Source organism: Ptychodera flava, chromosome 13, assembly GCF_041260155.1.
Source record: "Ptychodera flava strain L36383 chromosome 13, AS_Pfla_20210202, whole genome shotgun sequence".
NCBI classification, from domain to species: domain Eukaryota; kingdom Metazoa; phylum Hemichordata; class Enteropneusta; family Ptychoderidae; genus Ptychodera; species Ptychodera flava.
In genome coordinates, this window is record NC_091940.1 from 5634571 (window position 1) to 5660121 (window position 25551).

The 25551-nt window shown below is 37.1% G+C and overlaps 2 protein-coding genes across 5 annotated transcripts; both read right to left on the reverse strand.

Annotated features, from left to right (window-relative positions):
- Positions 1-302: 302 nt before the first annotated feature.
- Positions 303-2206, reverse strand: LOC139147208 (uncharacterized). The gene is made up of 4 exons (XM_070718209.1): positions 2041-2206; positions 1173-1209; positions 765-856; positions 303-456 (listed from the first exon to the last, which is right to left on the reverse strand). Exons 1-4 carry the CDS (start codon positions 2158-2160, stop codon positions 442-444), a joined length of 264 nt encoding a protein of 87 aa, XP_070574310.1. The 5' UTR covers positions 2161-2206; the 3' UTR covers positions 303-441.
- A 905-nt stretch (positions 2207-3111) lies between these two features.
- Positions 3112-24877, reverse strand: LOC139147209 (uncharacterized). Of its 4 annotated transcripts, none has more exons than XM_070718210.1 (9): positions 24788-24877; positions 20702-20889; positions 18645-19933; positions 17736-17810; positions 15032-15115; positions 12297-12344; positions 11108-11491; positions 7761-8153; positions 3112-5945 (listed from the first exon to the last, which is right to left on the reverse strand). In XM_070718210.1, the coding sequence occupies exons 2-9, from the start codon at positions 20830-20832 to the stop codon at positions 5134-5136; spliced, it is 3216 nt and encodes a 1071-aa protein (XP_070574311.1). In that variant the 5' UTR covers positions 20833-20889; positions 24788-24877; the 3' UTR covers positions 3112-5133. The 4 variants fall into 4 exon arrangements, with proteins under 4 accessions (XP_070574311.1, XP_070574312.1, XP_070574314.1 ...); XM_070718211.1 differs by having other exon boundaries at positions 20702-20880; positions 24785-24866; XM_070718213.1 differs by lacking the exon at positions 17736-17810.
- Positions 24878-25551: the final 674 nt, after the last annotated feature.

The window sequence follows — 25551 nt, forward strand, 5'->3', positions numbered from 1 at the left end:
GGAATCAAAAAGCTATCTTATGTGGTAGGATGAAATGCCTCTAGGCCAATAATAACTGCCAAAATACCATTAACATTTTGTTTTGTTGGACAGAACTTTGATTTTAATACACTCATGAAAGCTCTGAAGTGCACATCATTTGTGTAATAGAATATTCCCGAACCTCAGCATTAGCGGAAGTCAAAACACCAAGATTTCAACTTATCACATCATGGAACACAAAGGAAACAAGTTTTGTCGAAGAATCAAGAGTTAACACAACAGAATTGGCTGTGTTGGTAACACTGTTCAGTCCTTTATCACATATGATTTTGTAATCGGACAATCTGATCAGTACCACCATGACCATACCAGTGAAGTTCCATAACCATCAACCTCTTCTACATGGCAAAACATGTCTAACCACATGATATGAAAACAACATCCTCCATCTGGTGCCAATCAAACATTTTCTGTCTGAGTTGGAAAAAAAATACACAAAGTACGGTAGTTTCACTTTCACAATCACTGCCAAAATTTGCAGTGTCAAGACACACCAATAGAGGGCGCTGCATAGAAACCTGTTGATTCTGCAAAGTATCCAGGTATTTTGCAAAAACGGACGAGTGAGGGATCAAGTGCACTACCATGATGCAGGTTTTATTTCAATTCAGAAATTTATCTTTGAGTTGACAAGGAAATTTTTAATCACATTACAGAAACTTCTGTGAATATGATTAGGATTTTGGAGGTTGTAAATATCAACGGAATGAGAATATCCTAACCTCTGCCAGTTGACCTATGCGGTAATCTGACAGCATATAATATGCATACTGAGAATGACCTTTGCCAGTGAATGCGTCAGTGGCATCTGAACCTGCCAAATGAAAACACAGAAAAATTGTGAAACATAACAAGGCTGTTGAAACAACAGGGCACATCCTACAGAATTAATCAATGATGATGATTTGTGAAATTGAAATTTTTTTACTAATTAATTTGTACACAGTGCATATCCATTCTTATTACTACAATAAATCATTCTTATGACCCTTCTCTTTGAAACGTCTTCAATATTCTCATACTGGATTTTTACGATGAATTGGTAAATTTTGGGTTTTTCCAAGATACCACTCACAGATGTAAAATTATCATATGCTAATGCAATGTAAAATATCTTGAACATGACCTACCACCATATTCAAAGATAATTTCTGGTCCACCTGGGTGCTGATTGAAAGAAAAAACAGGAGTAATAAGCAAATCAGATAGTGAAAGAAATTTTATCAGATTAAAATATGAATCATCATTTCAACTTGCTAAATGAGCAAAATCATTTACTAAGTCTTCCATTGTGGTTCTGTTTAATAATCATACAATTACAGATCTCAGGTAAGATGCATATACACAGCCCCTTTGTCAGTATATCACTTGATTAGTCAAATTATTAGATATGAATAGATCTATTCATTAATCAGAACATAATGCATTAAAATTTGTTATTATAATGATTGACTACCTGTGAAAAGTGCTCACAAATGCAATGCTGTTTGAAATATAAAACGGTATTGTGGGCAACGATGTTTGAAATTTTAAACAGTACTGTAGCAAATATTGTGCCCTCATTTCTAGGGTAAAGGTCAAATACATTACTATTCATAAAAAGCAAATCAACCCGTCACTTTCAGTGTACTAATACAGAATGTCCATTTTGCATATTAATGAACAATGTCAAATCTTCAGCTCATAAAGGCCATATCATTATCATTTGTTAACTTCATTAATAATTCAACTCTCAATAATGAGATATCTTTACATCAAGATGAGACGAGAACAATATGCTGGAAAAAAGACAGTTTTCTATATTATTTACATCATAACTGGCTAAATATAAATTTACCAGATACAACATTTATATTTACATCTCAAAAAATACTGAGCATGATTATCAACAGGATAGAACATGAAACTGGTATCAGAATATCTAACATACAAGTCCCTCACAGTCACCTGAATACGAAAATTTATCATTTGTTTTTCTGGAAAACTATCATTACATACCTTTTCGACAAATTTTGTGACATCGTAAACCTCGTCATTAATGACCAACCAACATGACTGCTGGTCACAATGCTTGCAAACTTCTGACATGGTGTAAATGTTGGGTGGTACAGATGCCATGACTGTGTGGCAATTTCTCAAGTGCTGTCAGGTTTGTTAAGTTGACCTATGACCTGCCTCATGAGACACGCTGATGTATGGTTGAGGTGATAAAAGGATGATGTCAAACTTCTTGTCACTTGAGGGGGCTCATCTAAGGCAAGAACAATATCATTTGCACCTAACCACTGTAAATGCTAGCGTCTCCATTGGGGAAGCTTTCAAGGCAATGTTGAAAATCTGATGAATTCATGATGAAATTACAAAGGCAATTAAAAGAGGTCAAAAGCAAATAAAGCAAATCAGTAAAAAGACTGGCTGATTTTATTGAATGGGAAAAGCCCATTATTGATCTTTACACTGTAAAGTCTGCCTTGATGATAGTGAATCTGGAAGGATGGTTAGGTAATAACAGTAGGTTTAAGAACTGGTTCAGAATTATGAGAAATCTGTTTCTCCATTGACACTAGTGTACTGTGATGTCAACATTTTCTCCAAAAAAAAGGAAAGATTTTATTCCTTTTATTTTGCGGCAGACATTGAAAACTGCAAACTGTTTAAAACTTTTTGCCACAACACATATTGTTCACCATTACATGGTAACAGAAATAAGGTTATAAATCCTCAATAATTTCAGCATTGTCAAATCGTGCTGTGTTGTCTTTGAAATTCAATGCAAGGAAAAATGTACACACCAGTACTTGGGTGAGACGGTGAGATCGGTGACTACACAACAGAGTATTTGTGGAAAAAAATTAAACCTTGATTTAAATGCCCTGTTCCATCTCCAAACTTTCAGCACGTTTAACAATCAGTATGAATAACCTAAACTCAGTATCAATGGCTGGACACTTTCTGTGCTCCCATCCAATGCTTGCCTGAATTCATACTCCACTTCCATATTGTTTGACGACTGCCTTATACAAGGCCTAAAGGTACTGCACACACTGAAAACACTGATAAACAGGTCTGTAGTGTCATAAAACGATGTTTATTTTACAAAATCTGTACAATAAAATTGTACATCAATCTGGGTAAGTTATCATAAAATAACCTTCTTTTTTACAATTATGATAATAAATTGCATATAATTACAGTTGAAAACAAAAATCTTTCTTCATCATATTTCAGACATAAATTCAGTTACAGTACAAAAATCAGACAATGTCAAAATCCCTTATACTTTAAAAAATTAAATTTCTTATATGAACACCAAATATATGAAAAACAAATGAGCCAACGTTACAATTAAATTTTGTCCCATGTTTTTTACTTTTAACGTACTTGCTCAGTGTCTTTCAAGTAAACTTACATACCAAATAAGTAAAGAACAAAAGTAAACGACTGATAATAGAAAAGAACAAGTTAGAAGCAATGTCATTTCATCAGTTCTTTCTCACTATTTACATAGACTTCAAACTGTTTTCATGTGAGCGTTTTTACAATGTACTTTTGAATTTAGCCAAATCCAAATTACAGACATTTTGCAGTGGAATATTACAGTGTATTCCTGACCTGTAATCAAAAAAGCAAATTTAAATCACAGATATTTTGTAGTGAAATATTGCCAGTATTCTAGCGGTAGTCAGAATAGCAAACCTTCCTTTGCAGACTGGATAATTAATATTAAACTGATTGTCTCACTTGTTTAAATTAAAGTGATGATAGCATGACAAACAATGAGTCATGTTACATAAAATATCATAATCAACAAGATAAAGTGAGACCTTCATTTGAGTGAATTTCCTGTACTAGGAATACAGTCAAATATTAAACATTAACTTTATGGTACCGGTATGTTGACATGTTTCAGCAATGAATACAGAGTAACCAGAATGCGTAGATTAAATTTCAACATTTCTAAAATTATTTACTAATACAGTAAAGGGTAAAATGGAGGAAAACAGAGAACATAAACAATAAAAACATAGAAGGCCTGATAGAACTAGAAACTGTCTTTGTGAGTTGACTTGTAAAAAGCATATATCATTTAAAAGTGCTTATTTCTAAATCAAGAAAATGCATGTGAAAAACAGGGACACGATACTTCAACTAGACAATAAAATCTGCTATTTTCCATGATTAATTTTCAAGTTTAATCTGAAAGCATCTCTAACTAACTAACAATACCTAGGAATGCATTCATGATTCATAAAAATATATTAATGAGCATATTTTCAGAATTAGCTTCTGCTCGGTAACCATAATTCTAAGCAACTCAGAATTCATCTTGTTTCCAAGTTGATTGAGAAGTTCAGTGGTTTTCTGGTGTAAATAAATTGTTATCATGATTTACAAAATTTGTAATCTGAATGTAAAAATCACATTTTAAGTCACATCCATACAGTTGCATATTGTCATAGCAAACATTTTAACCATCAATGTTTCATGTCACAGCCAACATTTTAACCATTAATGTTACATATCATAGCCAGCATTGTAATCATCAATGTTTCATGTCAGTGCATGTAATAATCCAAATACTTATTTATCTTCTACAAAAGATTTTGGCAAAAATATATTTCACAGACACCCCTACACCTACTTTTGTCTTGAGCAACACCTGATTAGAATTTACTAATTTTAAGTAAGTAACAACATTTCTGAAGAGCATTTTTGACCAAACTTGATTTAGTCCAAACTAGGAATCACAGTACAGAATGATCCGAAGGGACCTAGATACTGGACATGAAAGCATTCAAACCAGAAAATTTTGGGAAGACAACATGATTTGACGGACGACAACAGATGGAAATAGACAATCACCTATTATAGAAATAATCCATCTTAACAGTAGATGTAGCAATATGATATTGTTCCTATGTTCTACCCGCCTTGCAAATCTCAATAATTTGATGTTCTTTTGTTTTTGCAGATTGAATCAAAACTGCAGAAGACAGATTTCCTGTCCTTGGAACCATCAAGCCTGGCATCACATCAAACATTTGGCACATGGATAGACAGTGGCATGTACATCATAGTATCTATCCATATCTATGTGTAGAGTACTTTGATACAGTTGTTGATCTCATCTGTACAAATTATCCTGCCATCATCATACACAGCAATGTAGTTTGGACATAGGACACCCTCAGGTGTGATATCACATAGGAACTGACCGTTAGGACTGAATTGGACCACTTTGCCCTTAGGCTGACCAGTCATGTCACCTTCATCACGATCACAGACATACACATGGTCACATGAATCAAGACACAACCCACGGGGTATGTTGAGATGTTGATGACCAAAAGCAGACAAACTCTCCAGGTCACAACTCAAGACGTAGATGCAATTCCAGCCGGAAACCAACACCTGGTTGTTGCTATTGACAACCACTGACCATGGACGGACAACCTGACCACTGACTGTACTTGCAACCACGAAACCATCCATGTCATATTTCAATACACTATTTCCGAGATTATCGGCCACGTACGCAAACCCCTCCTCAGACACACATATTCCAGTGGGAGACCTCAACTTACACCAACCAAAGACCGTAGACACATTACTTTGATCATCACAGACCATAAGACAACGATTATTGCTGTCAGTAATCCAGTATTTACCATCTTTACACACCGCTATGTCACTGGGTGAGAATAGCTTCTCAATGAATCCATGAAACTTGATGATACCTTCACACTGATTAGTCCTTGACAGTGTCTGAACTCTGTTATTGCCCTTGTCAGCCACTACAAGGTTACCAGCTCTATCTATTGCCAAACCTGATGGCGACCTGACCTGCCCTGGTTTTGATCCACTCTGTGATAACATCCTGACTGTACCGGGCAAAGCATAACCTGAAAACCAGAACAAAAGAACTAACACTGTATGAGTTTGAAAGATATGGAAATAGCAACACTGGTAAAAAAAATCAACAACAAACTTTGAATATCCCATCACCAAATTGGATATTTTATCTTACTTTGATAAATCATGATATCATAATCTAAGACATAAAGTTGACTGCAAATCAACCTTTGACTGACAGGTTCTCATTACAGCTGGAATGTTAATAATGAAAGATTTCAAGTAAAAAAGTTCCACAAACTGACTTCTTTCTCCAAACAAGTTACCTTGTGGCCAATACAGATCTGCGGTGATTTTTCACAGAAACGATGAAAATTGTCTGATTCTCTGTTATTCAAAAGTTTACAAAACATACTTGTCCATTTGGATTACATGCAATTAATAACAATATGACTTTGGGAAGAACAGAATCAGCACCTCACAAATTACATATTAAATTGACTTCAAAAATCTGGTTTTGTTAAAAAAATATAATACTGATTTTCAATTAAAGGAGAAAATTAGTCAAAAAATCCAAATCCCAATTTTGTCATCATTTGAATATTTGGAATTAGGTTACTTCTAGGAACATATGAAATAAGTTTGGAAGTGATCAGAATGGCTGTTTAAGAAAAATGTTTGTGCAAAAAGATAGAAAAATTGGACCTAAAAAGTTATATGAAATTTCTGTCATTATTTTAGCATCTTTAGATGAGGTCTGCCGTAGCAGCTTACCATCAACAAACAAAATTTGAAAGCTATCAGACTAATGATTATACAAAAATCAAGTCTTCAACATTGTGACCAAGAATGAGAAAAATGAACAAAAACAGTGTACCAATTTCTCTCATTTCATTTGAACAAATCTGCAGGAATGCATTACTTCAAATTTGAATGCTACTGTAAACAAGTTGTTTCAGAGAAGATGTTTTGAATGAAGTATTAGCTCTTTGAAATCAGGCTTCAACATCTGTAAATATGAAAGTTCTCATCTTTTTTAAGCACCTGACAATAGTTTACGGTCTTGAGTTCTGTACATATGTACATAAACACCACCTTATTGCTAGTTTGGTTTTGCAATGTATATAAATACTTTCTAGGCATAATAACAAATGACCAACAGTCCAGGACCAACGGCTAACATTCTTTGGCAAGAAACTGTGGACCAGAATATTGCAACAATGGATTGATCTACAAAGAATTCATGAGTAGATCCATTCAGCATTTGTTAATTCACAGGAACCAGTATCATGGTAAAGCTAGTAGTCATGCTTCTAATCTTGTAATACATTCTGTTGAACAAGTCCAAACTGGTTTCAATGGCTAGAACAACTGCAGCTAAACAAGTCTGAGCTGAAGACTTTGGTCCAGGACTTTTGGCCAGTGGGTTTGCTCACCCCTTTGGACCAGTGGGTTTGCTCACCCCTGTGGACAAGTGGGTTTGCTCACCCCTGTGGACCAGTGGGTCTGCTCACCCCTGTGGACCAGTGGGTTTGCTAACCCCTGTGGACCAGTGGGTTTGCTCACCCCTGTGGACCAGTGGGTTTGCTCACCCCTGTGGACCAGTGGGTCTGCTCACCCCTGTACAGAATGAATGTCAGACCACAAGGCAGAGAAGCAGAATCATCACCACATTTACCAGGATACATAACATTTCTGAGGACTTCAAAATGCTAACATTGGCTAGCAATGATGGTTATTGCTAGTTTGATCCACAGATGCTTGTGTGAACCTGATGTGTGGAAGAATAACGATGACACAATAAAATATAAAATATGACAAAAATGGTAATATTTACACACTTCATTTTGTTCTACACACTATACCTTGGTCTAGCGATTGAAATGCAACTTGAAGTAGCTCAACTTCCCTGGTTCTGGACACTTGAATCTCATTGAGGTATGTCAACCGAGTGTCCAATTCATCAAGCTGCTTTTTACGATACTGGATGCTATTCATCAGTTCCTGTTTCTGACTCCTTGATGGAATTCTGCTTTTCAAGTCTATCATGTGGTTGACTAGTAACCTCTGTCGCATGTCAAAAGTTTCTCGCTCGCTATTGAACAGGCGTCTCTGTATATTCACTTGCTGAGTCACATCCTGTTGTAGCGCGACTTTTAACCTGAGATGGGTCACTTCAGTGGTAAGCTGGTCATTCTCTCTGTAGAAGACTTCAACCCTCTGTGCTATAAACTCCTCCCAGGCTTTCTGTTTTGCAGCTGTATATCAGGGGAAAATGAAAAAATATTGGAAAAGCTAACGGAATGATGGTTATGAGGAAAATGTGTCATAAATAACCATCACAGTTTGATGTATATCAAAGAAAACAATTTGTGGCGTTATGGGAAAACTTTTTGAGTTTTTTCAATGACCAATAAGAAAGATTCTTTATCAAGTAACAAGAGGTACTATGTACCAATACTCTTTCTTTAGTCTTGGGTGTCTGTTTGTCAAATGTTGCAGCATAAATTTAGAAGTAAAAATTGCAAATTTTTGTGTCATTCTTTATCTTCTTCACATGTTTTTTATATACTATTGCTTCAAAAAATCTTTCCAAAGCATTTTAAAGTTTACATCACATTCTGTCATCATGGTTTGATTTTCATTTGTCCACTTGTGCTGGTATGTTCAGCGAATGTAAAAACTGAGAATATTTTTAGTTATTTCTCAAACACACTTTAGGAAATAAAAACAATCTACAGGAGATAAGTAAATATATTGTTTTGTTACAAGTCAAAATAGTGTCTTCCACAAACAAAACAGTTTCTCAGTAGCTACATGTGTATATGACAATTTTTTTACTGAAGCAAACCTTGGCTTAACTATCTGCATCCCAAAAACATTTTTTGGCCATTCTCGTTTCTTTTTTAAAGAGGCACTTCCACTTTGTAACATTTCTAAAACACATTTTTTTAATGCCAACGGTCGATATTTGACGTGGTGACTGCACGCGGATCGCGAGATATAGATAAAAAGCGTATTTTTCACATCCCGAACGTTTCTGATTTTGACCCGAAATCCCCCGAAGGTTTGTTGTTGTGCTGATTGACGATATTCTAGGGAGTCTACAATAAGTTCGAACAACGCAGTTAATTTACTTCCCACTGCAAAGACTTTATATACAGCATTATGCCTTTACCTCAGGTAAGTTTTTAAAAACTTCTCCTTAGTTTTTGTCGTTTTTATTATTCTAAATCGGTTGTATTATATTTTTAACCAATACCACATAAACATCAGTTTTTACATGTCAAATATTAGCCGCCTCCGATGACTACATTTTGTCGTCTGCAACACAGTACGCCGCGCGCATGGTATGCGTCTATGCATACCACGCGGCGGCCGCTATGTATCAACTGCTCGTAACTGTGCTAGTCACCTTTGCCGATTCTGGTGGAATCAGCAAAAATTGTTTTTCGTTTATACGCCTAGTCAGTAAGACTAAGCTTTCTCCCACGGGCCATGACCGATCACCGACGCCAGTGGTACTGTGGCGTACAGCAGCGTCAGCGTAGACTCGTACTCCATAGCTTAGTTGACAATGGCCCCAGTGCCGAACGTTCGATGTTCGGAAGCTGAATTTAGGTGGGCCACCGGAATTCAAACTTTTACTTTTTTGAAGACATGTTTTTATCGATATCTCGCGATCCGCGTGCAGTCGCCTCGTCAAATATCGACCGTTGGCATTAAAAAAATATGCTTTAAAAATGTTACCAAGTGTGAGTGCCACTTTAAACTGTTATAAGACTAATCATGAGTAGTTTTACATCACTTCAGGGTCATTTGTCTCAAATAAGGAGAAACTAGAAAGCATTTGCAAGCAAAAGCGCAGTTCCAGAGACCAGAGCAGCGGAAGAAACAAGAGAATGTGTGACAAAGATAGGTGCAGAATGAAAGAGTGCTTTGGATTTTAATATTCAAGCACGTACCTATAGTGAGGGCTGCTAGCAGTAAACACCATAATACAACAGAATAATAATCAGATAATAATCAAGATCCCAACTGGGATACGATTTCAATAAAGGCTTACTTTACAACTAAAAGCAAGGCAGTCCACAGATTACAAATGCCTACATGTACGGTAAAAATGCAACAGATACATACGGGGGCGACAACGCACGAGCCAGAGCAATAATTTTCGCTCCGCTGACCCACGCAAAAATCAATCGCTTGACGGGTAGCGCTGAGTTGTTGCCGTAAAGAGGCGCGTGGTTTACGACGATGATCAGACGAGAGGAAACATCGGACCTAGGCCGTTCAAATTGAAAACCGAGGCCACATGCATTTTCATTTGATTAAAAGCACAGACTAAAACAATTTTCATTGCAATGTCGCTGTTTTCACGAGATACTGACCGTTTGATCTTGGAAAGTTGAGCTGCTTTAACGTGTAGCCAACGCATGCCTGCGCCGGTGCGGTGACAGGGCTGCGCCACCGGCGTTAAACGGCCTTGCAGACTGATATAGGAAAATCCGCTGGTGGCTCCTCAGAAATACGGCGGGCAGTTTCTCCACCAAAACAGCTGATTTTGAATCCAAATTTTGCATTGACCTTCGTTTTCGAGCACACCCACCTCGCCTAGGTACACGATGTACCCAGCCGCGCTTGTAAACGTACGGAAAGGCTAATTTTCTCTCTCTATGCGAGCGAAGCCATCTTATGCGCCGCCATTGTTACATTCGGGCGAAACAGTATAGCGCCACGTACGGCGAGTATTTAGAGAAAAATAAAATCAAAAAGCAACAAAAAACAAAGTGAAAGAAAGCTAGAATTATTAATAGCTGAACGCAATATGATAGTCGAGCAATGCAGAATAAAAAATAAATAAATAAACACACAAGAAATGCCCATAAAACCCGTCCGAGCTGAGCGATGACGTCATAAGCGTGTCTCAATGCATTCTGGGTAATTAAGGTAAAATTTGTGTGTAGCATGTTCCATGATAGTAATACCGGAAATAGAGAAAGAAAGAAAGAAAGAAAGGAAGTAAGAAAGAAAGAAAGAAAGAAAGAAAGAAAGAAAGAAAGAAAGAAAGAAGGAAAGTGAGCAAAAACTAACAGTTCCAGAGCTGGTCTCTGGAACTAACTACTGAACATGTTGCAAAACTTTTGACAATTTCTTCAACTCCCATGGAAATCTAAAACATGGTATTGTGACTATAAATTGTACACCATACCTTTTTCCTTCAGTTCTGCGACACATTGCACAAAGTCTTCATAGTACACGATGGCTTCCATCTTAAAGAATCTTGCACCCAGCTCTTCCGCAATAAAGATAGATTGCATAGCAGAGTTTGAATACTCATCTAACTTTTTTAGTCCGTAGGCCTTCCATAGTGCCTCAATTGCTTCCACATTTCCACATTTCAGAATGTAACGATGGCAGTTATCCAGAATGGCCACTTCATCAAGGTCCTGGTGGACATTGATAAGCCGGGCGATGAAATCTCTGGATTTGATGTGAATGGTATGATGTTGGAAGAGTTCTTCCTCAACCTCCTCCATTGGTTTGTCATCCTCAGGTACACCATCCCGTAAAGTAAGGTGTACACAAATGGTATCTGAAAATCAGTCAAGAGTTGAAGTAATCTGATAAGGACAGATTGTTGATAAAAAATGATTCAATTTCACATTTTGTGATATCTCACGTCATCAAACCTGTGTCTCACTGTCTTAGTGTTACCATAGACAAAGCTCTATGGTGTTACTAGACACCCATGTAACAAAAAGAATAGTGTAATCAAAGATCATTATATCATTTAAGTGTCTAGGCAGATGACTACACTGGCAAAGGTGTCTTTCATATAGACAGACACATAGACTGTTGTTACTGTGATAAAAACTATTCTTTTAAAACAATATTGAAATTCATTAGTCTGAAAGCACCAGCAGCTGTAACTTTTGATTTTTTTTCACGATTCTTGTTTCTAATTTAAATTGCAAGTTCTTGTCTTCCTCCCAAAAGTGTGTTACAACACCAACTATTTAGACTGTTGACATTGCATCTATACATATAAAATGCACTGTTGTTGTTTACATTTGAATTCAAGTCCAGATCAGAATTCACTTGTAGACAATAATAACAATGCAGTTAGTTTACACATGTGAAGGATGAATGGATAAGCTGAACACTGCATATTTCAATATGCTTTGGGGAGGAGAATAAGAAACCGTAGCTGACATTAAAAACAAAGGTAGAGAAAATCAACAAAACTTACAGCTTATTTTTGCAATATACTGGTACAAGCTTTCCTCCTCATGTATCATTTTATGATCAAAAAGATGTGGTGAAAGTTTTATTGGTCTTCTCTCATTTTGAAAGACAGAACCTGGAAAGTCGTAAATTAGATTCTGACAGTAACTTACATGGTTCACGTTCATATTTTCTGCTGGACTCACTGTTTGGATGCTTATCTGTACAAAAGACAACAGAAAAGATATGTACTGTTTTACATGACTTATTCAAAGTCAACAAGTTTTAAAACCTACACCAATTAATTAGTCCCCGCGGACGAAGTCCGGCGGGGACTTATAGATTGGGTCCCGTCTGTGCGTCCGTCCGTCCGTCCGTCCGTCCGTCCGTCCGTCCGTCCGTCATCAACAGTTTCTCAGACACTGCTGAACCAATTTCGTTCAAACTTGGCACAAAGGCATAGCACTATGACCTACAGATGCACGTCGATTTATTTTGTGATACGATCGAATTTGGCCGCGAGGCGGCCATTTTGTTGCGATTTTTCATGTCTTTGGACCACAACTCAGACATCCTTGAGCAGATTATGTTCAAACTTGGCACAAAGGCATAACACTATGGATGTCAAATAATTTTGCGATATAATCCAATATGGGCGCGAGGCGGCCATTTTGTTGCGATTTTTCGTGTCTTTAGACCATAACTCAGACATCCTTGAACAGATTCTGTTCAAACTTGGCACAAAGGCATAACACTATGGCCTACATGTGCATGTCAAATAAGTTTGTGATACGATCCAATATGGCCGCGAGGCGGCCATTTTGTTTGCGATTTTTCGTGTCTTTGAACCATAACTCAAACATCCTCAAACTGATTCTGTTCAAACTTGGCACAAAGGCATAACACTATGGCCTACACATGCATGTCAAATTATATTGCGATACGATCCAATATGGGCGTGAGGCGGCCATTTTGTTGCGATTTTTCATGTCTATGGACCATAACTCAGACATTCTTGAACCAATTCTGTTCAAATTTGGCACAAAAGCAAAATAGTATGCCCTTCATATGAACACCAATTTATTTTGTGAAATGATCCAATATGGCTGACAGGTGGCCATTTTGTTTGCGATTTTTTCATGTCTTTGAACTGTAACTCAAACATCCTTGAACCGATTTTGTTCAAACTTGGCACAAAGGCAAAGCACGTACTATGGCATGCATATGCATGTATCAATTAACCTTGCGATAGGATCCAATATGGCTGCAGAACTGCCATTTTGTTGGAATTTTGCATGTCTTTGAAGCATAATTCAAAGGTCATTACACCCATTTTGTCCAAACTTGGCACAAAGATCAAGCACTATGGCATACATGTCAATTTACTTCGTGACATGTTCCAATATGGCTGCCAGATTGTAAATTTTTTTCCAATATCTCTGCCCGATGGTCATTTTTGGATTTTTTCATGTCTTTGAGGCTTAATCATATGCAAATATTCCTTAACCAATGTTGTTGAGACTTGGTACAAAGATAAAGTACCATGGCATACATATGCATGTCTACTAATTTTGTGCTATGATCCATATGGTCAAGAGACAGCCATTTGATTTCAATTTTGGTGTGATTTTTTTATGTCTTTGAAACATAAACATAGGTCACTGTCCCTCGATGGACTGATTTTGTTCAAACGTGATACGAAGATAAAATACTATGGCTGCATTCTTGTGCACATTAAATTGTTTCATTATATGATCCGAAATGGCTGATGGCTGATTACAACAACATACCCAATCCCATAGCATTTCGAAAATTCCACCAAACCATGTGTATAGTATGTGCCGTCATGACACTAGAGGCAGTGAGGGCATCGTTATGTGTGATGTAATCAAAAGTTCCTTCAGTGGTCATTACCGGCAGAGATGAGTCATTTATTGAACGTTCCTCAGATTACTTCATTATGCAAGTCACAGGCCTGATGCACCCGTTGCATCAATGTCATTCCACAGCGACCCAGACCACAGCTACCTAGACACCAAAGATTATAACAAAATGGACAAGCGGGGACTGTGTCATCAACGATGACTTGTTCATTATATACTGCAGTTGACATGAATTTAGAATAACTTGAATCTTGCCTTCTGTATATACATGTACTGTGTAACAATATAAAATTTGTTTTGAAAAAATCTAAAATAAATTTACTGTTTTCGTTTTTTTGCTTCAAACTTAATTGATATTTCTATCATACTGAAACTCTCAGCATGTTAAGATACATTCTTTTGCAATACATCACTCCTCACTTGGATGTATTTATTTAGATTGAATGCTGAAAATTAAAATGATTTTACGGTACATAAGAACAAGAAAGCCTGTTCTTAGAATTATGAATACAGATTTCTTAGAGCAGATGAGGGTTACCTTTCTCTGCATTCTGCACATGCTAATATTATAAGGTTATTACGAAAAATACCTCAAAGGGTGAACAAGGATATTGGCTCAGTGTATCGCCCTGCGCAAAGTGGAGGGTGATGCGTAGTGCAAGTGTCTGACTGACTGCGGCATCAAATGGGCTGACTATTGACAGTTTTCATGCGATGTCAACAATTTTTCTTTTGATTTGTAGCAAACGTGGAACGCTATTTTGGACATGTTTCTGGATAGCCTGTGCACTACACATACAGAGCATGAGACATCCTCTGGCACTCATCCCATGGGTTCCTTGAAACCGTTCAACAGTGAACGCCCACACCTGGGCACCTGGAAATGGTAAAAGCCATACAGAACGGGCTTTCTGTATGGCTTTTTTAGCACACGCAAAATTCTATTATTCTCGATGGAAGATGTATAATAATGTGTACATACAAATTACGGGAAGGGATAAGTAAAATTTTTCAAGTAAATTTACCTTTGTTAGTTTCCTCTGTATGATGAATTGCTGTTTCACTTTGGTAAGTCATAGTTGCATCTGTCTCTTTCCAAGGCTTTGTTTCTGTATAATGGGACAATAGTTATAATGGTAACTTTTGATAACAGTTTCCTTACTTTCGTTCTACAAATCGAAATTACAATCTCTTCTTCTTTTATACACGGTACATTAAATACCAAGTATTGACTTGGTAAACGCAGCATGATTGTGTACAATTAACACTGTTATTGTAGGTAAATGAATTCTAGTCTGGTCTAAATTTCAGAAGTCAACAATAAATTGGATATAACATACACAAGCCATGCTGAAAAGTTGAATACTTGGCATTTCAACATGATTTCAGGAGTAGAAAAGGAAACTTTTATACTGAACAAAAAAATAAATGGAAATAAAATTAATAGACCTGTAGTGATTATAATAAGAACATAATATCAAATATCCATGTATATGAAACTGGCAAAAAATTTTTAATGTGCTGACATGACAAAAAAGACCTTTCAGACAGAGGGTCATACTGATGTTTATACCTTCATTCTTCAACACAAACATGGAACACATGGATTATTTTTTCATGGATTGTTGTAGCTTTACTCAGGGTTCATTTTATTTCAAATTAAAAGAAATGTGCCACAATGCCTGACAAATAATTTTTGTTTTCACACGGGCATCCTGGTTATACCATGATAAATTTTACTGACGTTAGCCTGTCATGTAACAGGGACTACCTGAAAAATTTTGCGAAGCATAGTCACTCATGTTACTGGGACTACCATGATAAATTTTACTAAAGTTAGCCAGTCATGTTGCTGAGATTACCATGATAAATTTTACTAAAGTTAGCCAGTCATGTTGCTGAGACTACCATGATAAATTTTACTAAAGTTAGCCAGTCATGTTGCTGAGACTACCATGATAAATTTTACCAAAGTTAGCCAGTCACATCACAGGGACTACTATGATAAATTTTACCAAAGTTAGCCAGTCACATTACAGGGACTACCATGACAAATTTTACTAAAGTTAGCCAGTCATGTTTCAGGGACTACCATGATAAATTTTACCAAAGTTAGCCAGTCACATTACAGGGACTACCATGACAAATTTTACTAAAGTTAGCCAGTCATGTTGCTGAGACTACCATGATAAATTTTACAAAAGTTAGCCAGTCACGTTACAGGGACTACCATGACAAATTTTACCAAAGTTAGCCAATCACGTTACAGGGACTACCATGATAAATTTTACTAAAGTTAGCCAGTCATGTTACTGAGACTACCATGATAAATTTTACCAAAGTTAGCCAGTCACATCACAGGGACTACTATGATAAATTTTACAAAAGTTAGCCAGCCACGTTACAGAGACTACCATGATAAATTTTACTAAAGTTAGCCAGTCACGTTACAGGGACTACCATGATAAATTTTACTAAAGTTAGCCAGTCACGTTACAGGGACTACCATGATAAATTTTACTAAAGTTAGCCAGTCACGTTACAGAGACTACCATGATAAATTTTACTAAAGTTAGTCAGTCACGTTACAGGGACTACCATGATAAATTTTACTAAAGTTAGCCAGTCACGTTACAGGGACTACCATGATAAATTTTACCAAAGTTAGCCAGTCACATCACAGGGACTGCCTACCATGATAAATTTTACTAAAGTTAGCCAGTCACGTTACAGGGACTACCATGATAAATTTTACTAAAGTTAGCCAGTCACGTTACAGGGACTACCATGATAAATTTTACTAAAGTTAGTCAGTCACGTTACAGGGACTACCATGATAAATTTTACTAAAGTTAGTCAGTCACGTTACAGGGACTACCATGATAAATTTTACTAAAGTTAGTCAGTCACGTTACAGGGACTACCATGATAAATTTTACTAAAGTTAGCCAGTCACGTTACAGGGACTACCATGATAAATTTTACTAAAGTTAGCCAGTCACGTTACAGGGACTACCATGATAAATTTTACTAAAGTTAGCCAGTCACGTTACAGGGACTACCATGATAAATTTTACTAAAGTTAGTCAGTCACGTTACAGGGACTAGCATGATAAATTTTACTAAAGTTAGCCAGTCAAGTTACAGGGACTACCATGATAAATTTTACTGAAGTTAGCCAGTCACGTTACAGGGACTACCATGATAAATTTTACTGAGGTTAGCCAGCCAGTCATATAAATTTGACTCCCTGTTGCATATCACAGCAATCCTAATAGGGAACAACAAAATGTTTATAGAGTATTACTTACGAAAACTTAGCATAGACCCTATATTAGATTTAGATTCTATTACGGTGTGCCACAGATAGCTTCAATTAGGGACAGTAGCTGCAACATTGGATAGTATTTGTCACTATTTTGTTTTGTATGTCAACTAGTTTTTTGTTCTCCTCCCAAAAAGATGTTGAATTACCTACTATTTAACTTGTCAACATAGCGTGCGCAGTTATTGTTTACGTTTGAAAACTAATGCGGACCAGAAGTCACTCGTCAACAATAACAATGGCAATCTACACATGTCCAGACTGAGTTGACAAGCTGAATACTGTGTAATTTAATATGCTTTTAGATGTTGACCAAGAAGGTATATAGGACATTAAAACCAAAAGTGGTGAGAAAACAGAAGTTACAGCTACTGGGCCTTAAACTCATTCTGAACTATACTCACCCTGTTTTCTTTTACTGTCAATGCTACTTCTAGTCTCCATTGGTTCTATCACATCATCAGCCTCATCTTCCTCACCTAAGCAATGAAATCCAGTACAATACATAAACCCATACATCCAACTCTTGACCTGATTATATGTACAGACATCATCCCTCTCAAATAAAAATACCTTCAGCTATAACTTTTGATTATTTTTACACTATTTTGTTTTGTATGTCAATCACATATTATTGCTCTACTCCACAAAACATGTTAAAACACCCACTTCTTAGCTTGTAAACACAATGTCTATGTATGTTAATGAACAGTTATTGTTTTCATTTGAATTCCAATCTTGACCTGAATTCACTAGTCAACAATAACAGTGCAGTTGATATATGTACAGGCTGATGTGACAAGCTAAACACTGTGTATCTAGACATACTTTGGGGTTCAGAACAAGACACTGTTGTTGACATTTAAATTAAAAATAGTGAAAAACATCATCAAACGTTACGTTACAGCTACAGGTACATGTACAGGTCCTTAACACAATGTGGTTGAAAGCTAATGGTAGTTTATTTCGACTATTGAGATATGTTGATGGGACAACTGGCATCTACATAAAGCACTAAATTCCAAAGTACATGTATTGTTTCAGTATTTCACGATAGAAAGTGAACAAAATCTACCAATGTGTGAAAATGAAATACTGTAACATTGTGTGTTTTGGTACTAGCACATATACTGTAATAACAATAAGACATCATAAGAAATATATTATGTAGATACCAATGGCTAACATGATGATGTTTTGCTTATTTCACTGAAGATGGTTCAGACAAATATAACTGTAATATTTACAACAGATAATGAATCTTTGCACAACAGCAACTTATGAAATACACAACCTGGAGAAAATCTACGCACCTTTAATATCATCGTATTCTTGCGCCGATTCAGCTGCTGCTATTTCTTCAGGACTTGGAATGTTTATCTTCTTCTGAACAAGCTCAGCTAATATTTTTTTATTGCTTTCTGTCGCCTTTGCAACGAGTGGCTCCAAAACCTGCCTGATTTCCACTGCTTTCTCCAAGTACTTGGGACGGTTCACAATCATATTGACCAACCTGGCTCCAATTGTCTCTTCATCTTCTTGCATATCTAAAGACACATCATCTATGTATCGAGGTAGGTAATGATATATACACTTATGACCATCTGAACCCTTTGACAAGAGGATGGGTACTGACAAGGCCATACATGTCAATGCTAGATTAGCACCTTCTGATGTTGATGGCAGAGGCAGGTAAAAAAGTGAGCTGCAAAGCTCTTCGTCGATATCAGGCGGTGGAAACTTTCTGTACACAACATTTAGTTTTGGATGTGGATTTATGCGTTCATTAACGACGTGCTCCTGGCCTCGACGAACACCAAAAATGTTCCATGTAGGTATGTCTTTTCCAGAACTTGCCAAAGTCTCTGTCATTATCCGCATGGCTTTCATTAAGACAATGTTACCTTCAAATTCCATGATATCTTGCTTGTCAAAGAATGTCAGTATTTGAAATTTTCCACCCTCAGTTCTTTGATGGACTGGAGTAACATCCTTGAAGTACAGCATGTCTACGGTAGGCTTGAGTTTGTGATGTGCTATAATTTCCTTCCTTTTATAGGTTTTGTACTCCGCTTTGTATTGATTGTAAATCTCTGAGCCAATGGACAATATCCCAACAGATGCCCTGTATTCATCATCCATGGACTTCAACCAGACCTGGATCTCCCTTTCCCGGTAATGAAGAACATGCCGTGAAACATTAATCGGAAAAACATTGACAAGGTAGAAGTGAGCCTTGGGGAAAATTCTATTCCGCAGAGAAATGGCTGGCTCTGATGAAATCAAGCTAAAGCCAATGATCATAAGCACATTTTTCAGTTTCTTCATATCTGGGTAGTACGTGTCTGGGCTGTACAGCCAGTGCAGGTCTCCATCTTTAAGTCGTAGGATCATTGGCGGAAGGGGAAACAGTAGATTTAAATTTTGACGACGGTAATAATGTCGATCAGCACCTCTGTAGTGGAAGACCATGGTGTAAACAGACACACCAATTGAATTCAGTAGTGATGTTAACATCTGAATAGTTGCAGCAACACCTCCTTGGACTGGGTAACCTGGGCCCAGAGTTATAAACATAGCAACAGGTCGAGCACCGGTGGTTCTGTGTATCAGATGTGTAAATAATTCTTATATTAGAATGCCCATACATATAATAAAATTTTATTTTTTCCAATTCATGTGACAAGTGTTTTTATGTTTGGAAATAAAGGCTTTATATGGACACTTTACATGTCAATGATGTATACATCATCATAGATAAATATATCGTTGAGAAAATCAGCTTTTTCAGTCTGTTTTCAATGACCATAAGGTAAATAGTGCTGATCGCGATTTTGGATTTGTTACTAAATATAGCTGCGCGCGCGACTTTCGGACAAATATGCTGAAATTCGGACAAAGTTTGTTGTTGTATGCGCGGCTGCTGTCGCAGCTTGTAGTCTCAGTCATCAATTCATACGAATAAGTGTGACGCTAAATAGCCATTCTAACACTCGAAGGTTTTATTTTCGTCGTTTACGCGGAAAATGCAGAGAAATGTTTACTTATGCATATTAATGAGAGAGAACAGTGACGTCATTTGCGATCAGCGCTATTGTTAAACCAAAATAATATTTACACTGTACAGGCTAGATGGTGTATGATGCATTGTGTAAAACAAGTGTTAAATTTTAAAAGAAATGGGGGGGGGGAAGTATTTATCTGAAGTGTCAAAAAAAAAAAAAGAATGGGAACTTATCTTCTGTGGTTTTGCTGAAAAAGTGGAGTCTTGCAGACACTTTCATGTTTCATACAGCACTTTTAAAGGAGATCTTTTTCTTTCCTGATTAAGTCTATGTTAAGTATTTTTTAACTTTTGGTTGTCACTTACCCTACTGTGTTGTCAGCATGGTCTGGAGCCACAGGAGAATAAGGAGCTCTCCGTGGACTAGGTTCTCTCCTACGTCTTGCCACTGTACGCGTTCTACCGCGTGTTTGTCTTCTCGATGTGGCACCAGACATGTTGCTGAATCCAAACCGAAAGTATCAAATTCTCCACGATGGCAATGTTACCGATACCTGTAAAAGTTTTGATGCAAAGAAAGGGGCTATGAGTATGTGAGAGGTAATCATGAATACACAGGTTTTTATTTCTCACAAAGCAAGGCTGAAAAACGTCCATATAAGATGGCATCATACATTTCAGCTGTATGTTTAAAATTGCTCATGGTAAGTAGGGCTAAGCTCTTTTGGGCAGCATTTGGTTTACCTCAAAATGTCTGTACCTGTCCTAGATCAGTATTTTATCGGCTTGAGACCCAATATAGCTTATTTCAAAAAGAGTACACATTTGATCTATTCCCTACAAAGACTTCAACATACATGATGGTTGAGAATATTAGCAAGTAGCCAGCATCAAATTTCAATTGACATAAATTTTAGATCTGTCATAAATATTAGATCTGTACATTTTACAACAGTAAGGAACAGACAGAGATGTTAAACCACATTTCATCCTTGACCTCTGGTGACCCAGGACATCATGCTGAGGTTTATATATATATGAACAAGGTGCAAAGAGTTAAGTAAACTTGTTTAACAGTTGAGATTTTCTATTTGTATTTCAGACAACACATGTAATGGTTGATACATTGAATACTGTCCTGATATCATTTGAACAGATTGCAAACTTATGGAGTATATTATTTAAGACGTATATGAGTATGCAACATTTCACACATCGACAAGGTCATATGTATTTCAAAAGGCACAAAAATATCATTATTCTGTGGAATTAGGTTTAACCCATTATGTCTGTCTAAAAATACACCATATTTATTATTTTCATTAATTTTCCTTCGGTTAGGTTCCATTTCCAAAATTTATGAAACGTGTAGTCAAAGTGTTGGATGCATTCTTTCTCTGCTTGGCACTGGTTCATTGAGTTTTGTTTGTTTCAGTTATAAACAGCATAGAGGACAAGCCATGACAAGCTGCAGGTCAAAGGTCAATCTTGAGTGACCACATATGAATTGTAACGCCGATTTGCATTTCAAAGAGTTATAAATGATACATTATTACACAGAGAAGCTTAAAAGTGCATTAAATAGGTATGTGGTTTGTAAAATTTTCTCAAGACAATACACTTACATATGTACTCAAGTTTCATCAAGATTACTGCAGTACAGAGTGTGTGGCTTATTAAAATTACACTGGGTGATCTAGTATTAGTACTTTCAGCAACAATATTTAAAACTAAGCAATGTGTTCGATACAGTTACATAATTTGGAACATGTGGGATTTACAGAAGCAGTTTCCAAATAGATTTTTTGACCAAAATTGATGAAAAGAGCATCAAATAAACAATGTTATCGACTTTGTCATACATTCAACAACTGTGAATGACAAGATGGGACGCCATCTGAGCGAATGGACTCAGAATTTCGGAAAGTGAGATATTAAAACGACCAAAACTAAAGACATTGAACAGTCATTGTAAGTCTTGATAGGGTAAACTGAGTGTTCTTATAATGTGATTCCGTTGAACAGTCAAAGTTCAACAGTTGTGAATGACTTGTCATAGTGAAATTAGTTACATATTTACAGTCATATCATTTATCTAACAATGGACGGCCAAGCAAACCCATAGTTGATAGTCCCAATAGCTTTGAGGTAAATCCCATGAAGCCAGTATTCACACAAATCCCTGATATAGTAGCCTTACTTATCATCAAAAATCTGACCATCTCTTTACATCAGAACTTGTGAGATGTGTCTTGTACATGATTGAAAGAGTATTAATTTAGTAATACACCACATGGTACCGGCAATCATGAAAGCTCAGGCTAATGCCAAGGTCATATTAAATACAAGTTCAACACTGCATAATGATCGACGTAGTCTCGCCCTTGTTTGCAAAGCAACTGCCATGAACAGCACCTGCAAAATGCTGAAATCTACTGGATAAAATGACCACTAGGGGACTGGTCAGTTTCTTCGGCCTGGGGGGGGGCCGGTGGATTATTTTTTGCCGACGTCAAAAAGTGGCTGACCCCCCCTATTCCAAATTTTGAAAACAGGGTGACCCCCCCCTATTCCAAATTTCTAAAACAGGGTGGACCCCCCCCCCCCCCCCCGGGCGCAACAAAGGTAAAACAAAAGATGGACATAAATTATATATATATATATATATATATATATATATATATATATATATTATATTTTACATTTTACATATATTTATATTTTAAATAGTCATTCTATGTTTTAGTGAAATTGTTGACATGTCAGTTGTAAGATAGGAATTTCAAAGTGTCAATCTTAAAGTTTAAATACAGTACATTTTGAATGAGCTGTATTTTGAATGAGCTGTGAATGTATTTCACACTTTCTCTGCTTAACCAGATGTCCTGAACTGTTGTACAGAAATGGATGTCAATCATTAATATCAAAGAGGAAAAAGCAGTGAATCAAAAACTTTGATGGTGTTAAGACTTGCCAACCATCCAATTAAATCTACTGAGGAGCCATAGAGAGCTTTTTTAGCCAAATCTGATGTGTACAGTGTCTGAGAGGACCTTTTCTTGTTAACATTGAAACCATAAAAGCACAGCTAATAATGACAAAAACTGCCTTTTTTAACTGTTATTTTGTTCATAAAAAAGCATCTTTCTACAGAAAACCTATGAAACAAAGGAAAATAATTGCATCAATGAGAAGGAAAGATATCTTGTCATTTTTCTATCTCTAAAATAAGTCACTGTATCAAATATATATTGTGAAATATTTGTGCATGTTGCTTTCTCATACTGAATTCTCACAGAGGGAACAGAAAGTATCAGGAATTTGTCATCCTTTTCATATGAAATGCAGATTTCATAATGGTACACTTTCACTTAGCAAACATCAAGATATCTCTGAAAGTATGGCGCCCGAAAGGCGCGCCAAAAAATATGAAACATCCTGATATCTCTGATATATATGCCTTGTATATTAAAGTCATGCACCTGAAGGGCATGCTGAAAGATGTATGATATATTAAAGTAATGAGCTTGAAGAGCACGCTGAAAAATATTGAACATACAGATATCTCTGATGTATGTATGCTTGATATGTTAAAGTTGGGCGTGCTGAAAAATATGACTGATTATTAAAGTTACGCGCCCGAAGGGCGCGCCGAAAAATACAACTGAATGATGAATTTTGTGGCTGACACTAGCATTTTAGGCAATGATGAGCCTGTGTCAAAATTCAAAAACACACTGACCCCCCTATTGGGCATTTCAAAAACATGGTGACCCCCCCTATCACCCAAGTCAAAACAGGGTGACCCCCCCCATGAATCCACCGCCCCCCCCCCCCCTGGCTGAAGAAACTGACCAGTCCCTAGGGCTAACAGAACCACTGGAACCTGAAGGACCGTGGCTGAACCAATGGCTGAACTGCGTGTACATTGACACCGTCTAAAGCCGCCTGTGTCGTTTCGGCCTTTCCCTCGAAAATCAAAGCCGAAAATGTAATAGCGTTTCGCTGGCACTGCGACTCTCTAAGTCCGTGATACAAAGGTCACGCCCCAGATACCATGGATATATCACGTGGGGGACCTATGTGCGATAAAAGGCAACGGATTTTCACTAAATCGCAGTCCCTCCAACCATGACTGTCGACCTAGGGTCGACTGTAAGAGCTCAGCCGAGAGTTGTCCAAGTCAATTATGAATGCAACCCACTGCAGATACAGGAATACGTTCCGTTATAGACCCTCCACAGTTTTTTGGACGGTCTGTGTCCCGTTCAAAGAATAAACTCAGCTGGCGCCAGCTATGCAAGTTGCAACGGGACGGAAGTTATGGTGGCATTGGTAGTTTCAATCTCGTATTTCCGGCATTGGCTGGCCTCCCTGCGGGCAGAAGCATACATAGTAAGACAGCCACTATTTCTGTACATGCTATAAACTATGGCGATTGGATAACTCTACCTTATTAAAGCTGGTTGTTTGAAGTCTCCACGTGCACCTGAAGCAGATGCCATACGCAGATACGCAGGTAACATGGCTGTGACCCCAAATGACCCCCGGTATTGTAGGACGCCACCATGTGCAAACGGCAAAGTGCATACGCCCTGCATGCTCTTTTCTGATTGGAGGGTAGCAACGAAAAATATGAAAGTAATTATTTCCATCGTAATATTCCCATAGACTAACTGAATTTATTTATTTGAGGTTATTTGCAAAGTCTATATCTGAAGAGATCTCGCTGATCCTTAGGCCCCAATATGAACATGTGACCATTACGATACAAAATCAGGAAATAGAACTTTAAGCTTATTAGGCCTATTATATGTTTATCACGCAATCCTGGTGTCGCTTAATTTAAACAATTAAAAGTAAACATTCCAGGCCGAAAACCTCTAGAGAGACTAGTGTAGAAGACTGTGGTTCCGACTATACAGTGGTAGTATCATTTTTCAACAAAGTGCGATTAACAGTGGGCGACATGCCAAAAACGCCGTATAAGCTTATTTGTGTTCAATTTGTTTTTGTACCTTTCTCAACAACAGGATGAACAAGAGCGCTGGCAACGAAGCTTTCATTCTCAATTTACTCATATAGTTTTTTTCCCATAGAAAGTAGACAGGTTCTACTGTCTATGATTTTTCTGACCCTGCATGGTACCATTTGACTCACTCTTTCACACTGTTGAGTTCAAGGAATCAAATAAAAGGACCAATTAATTAAGATTG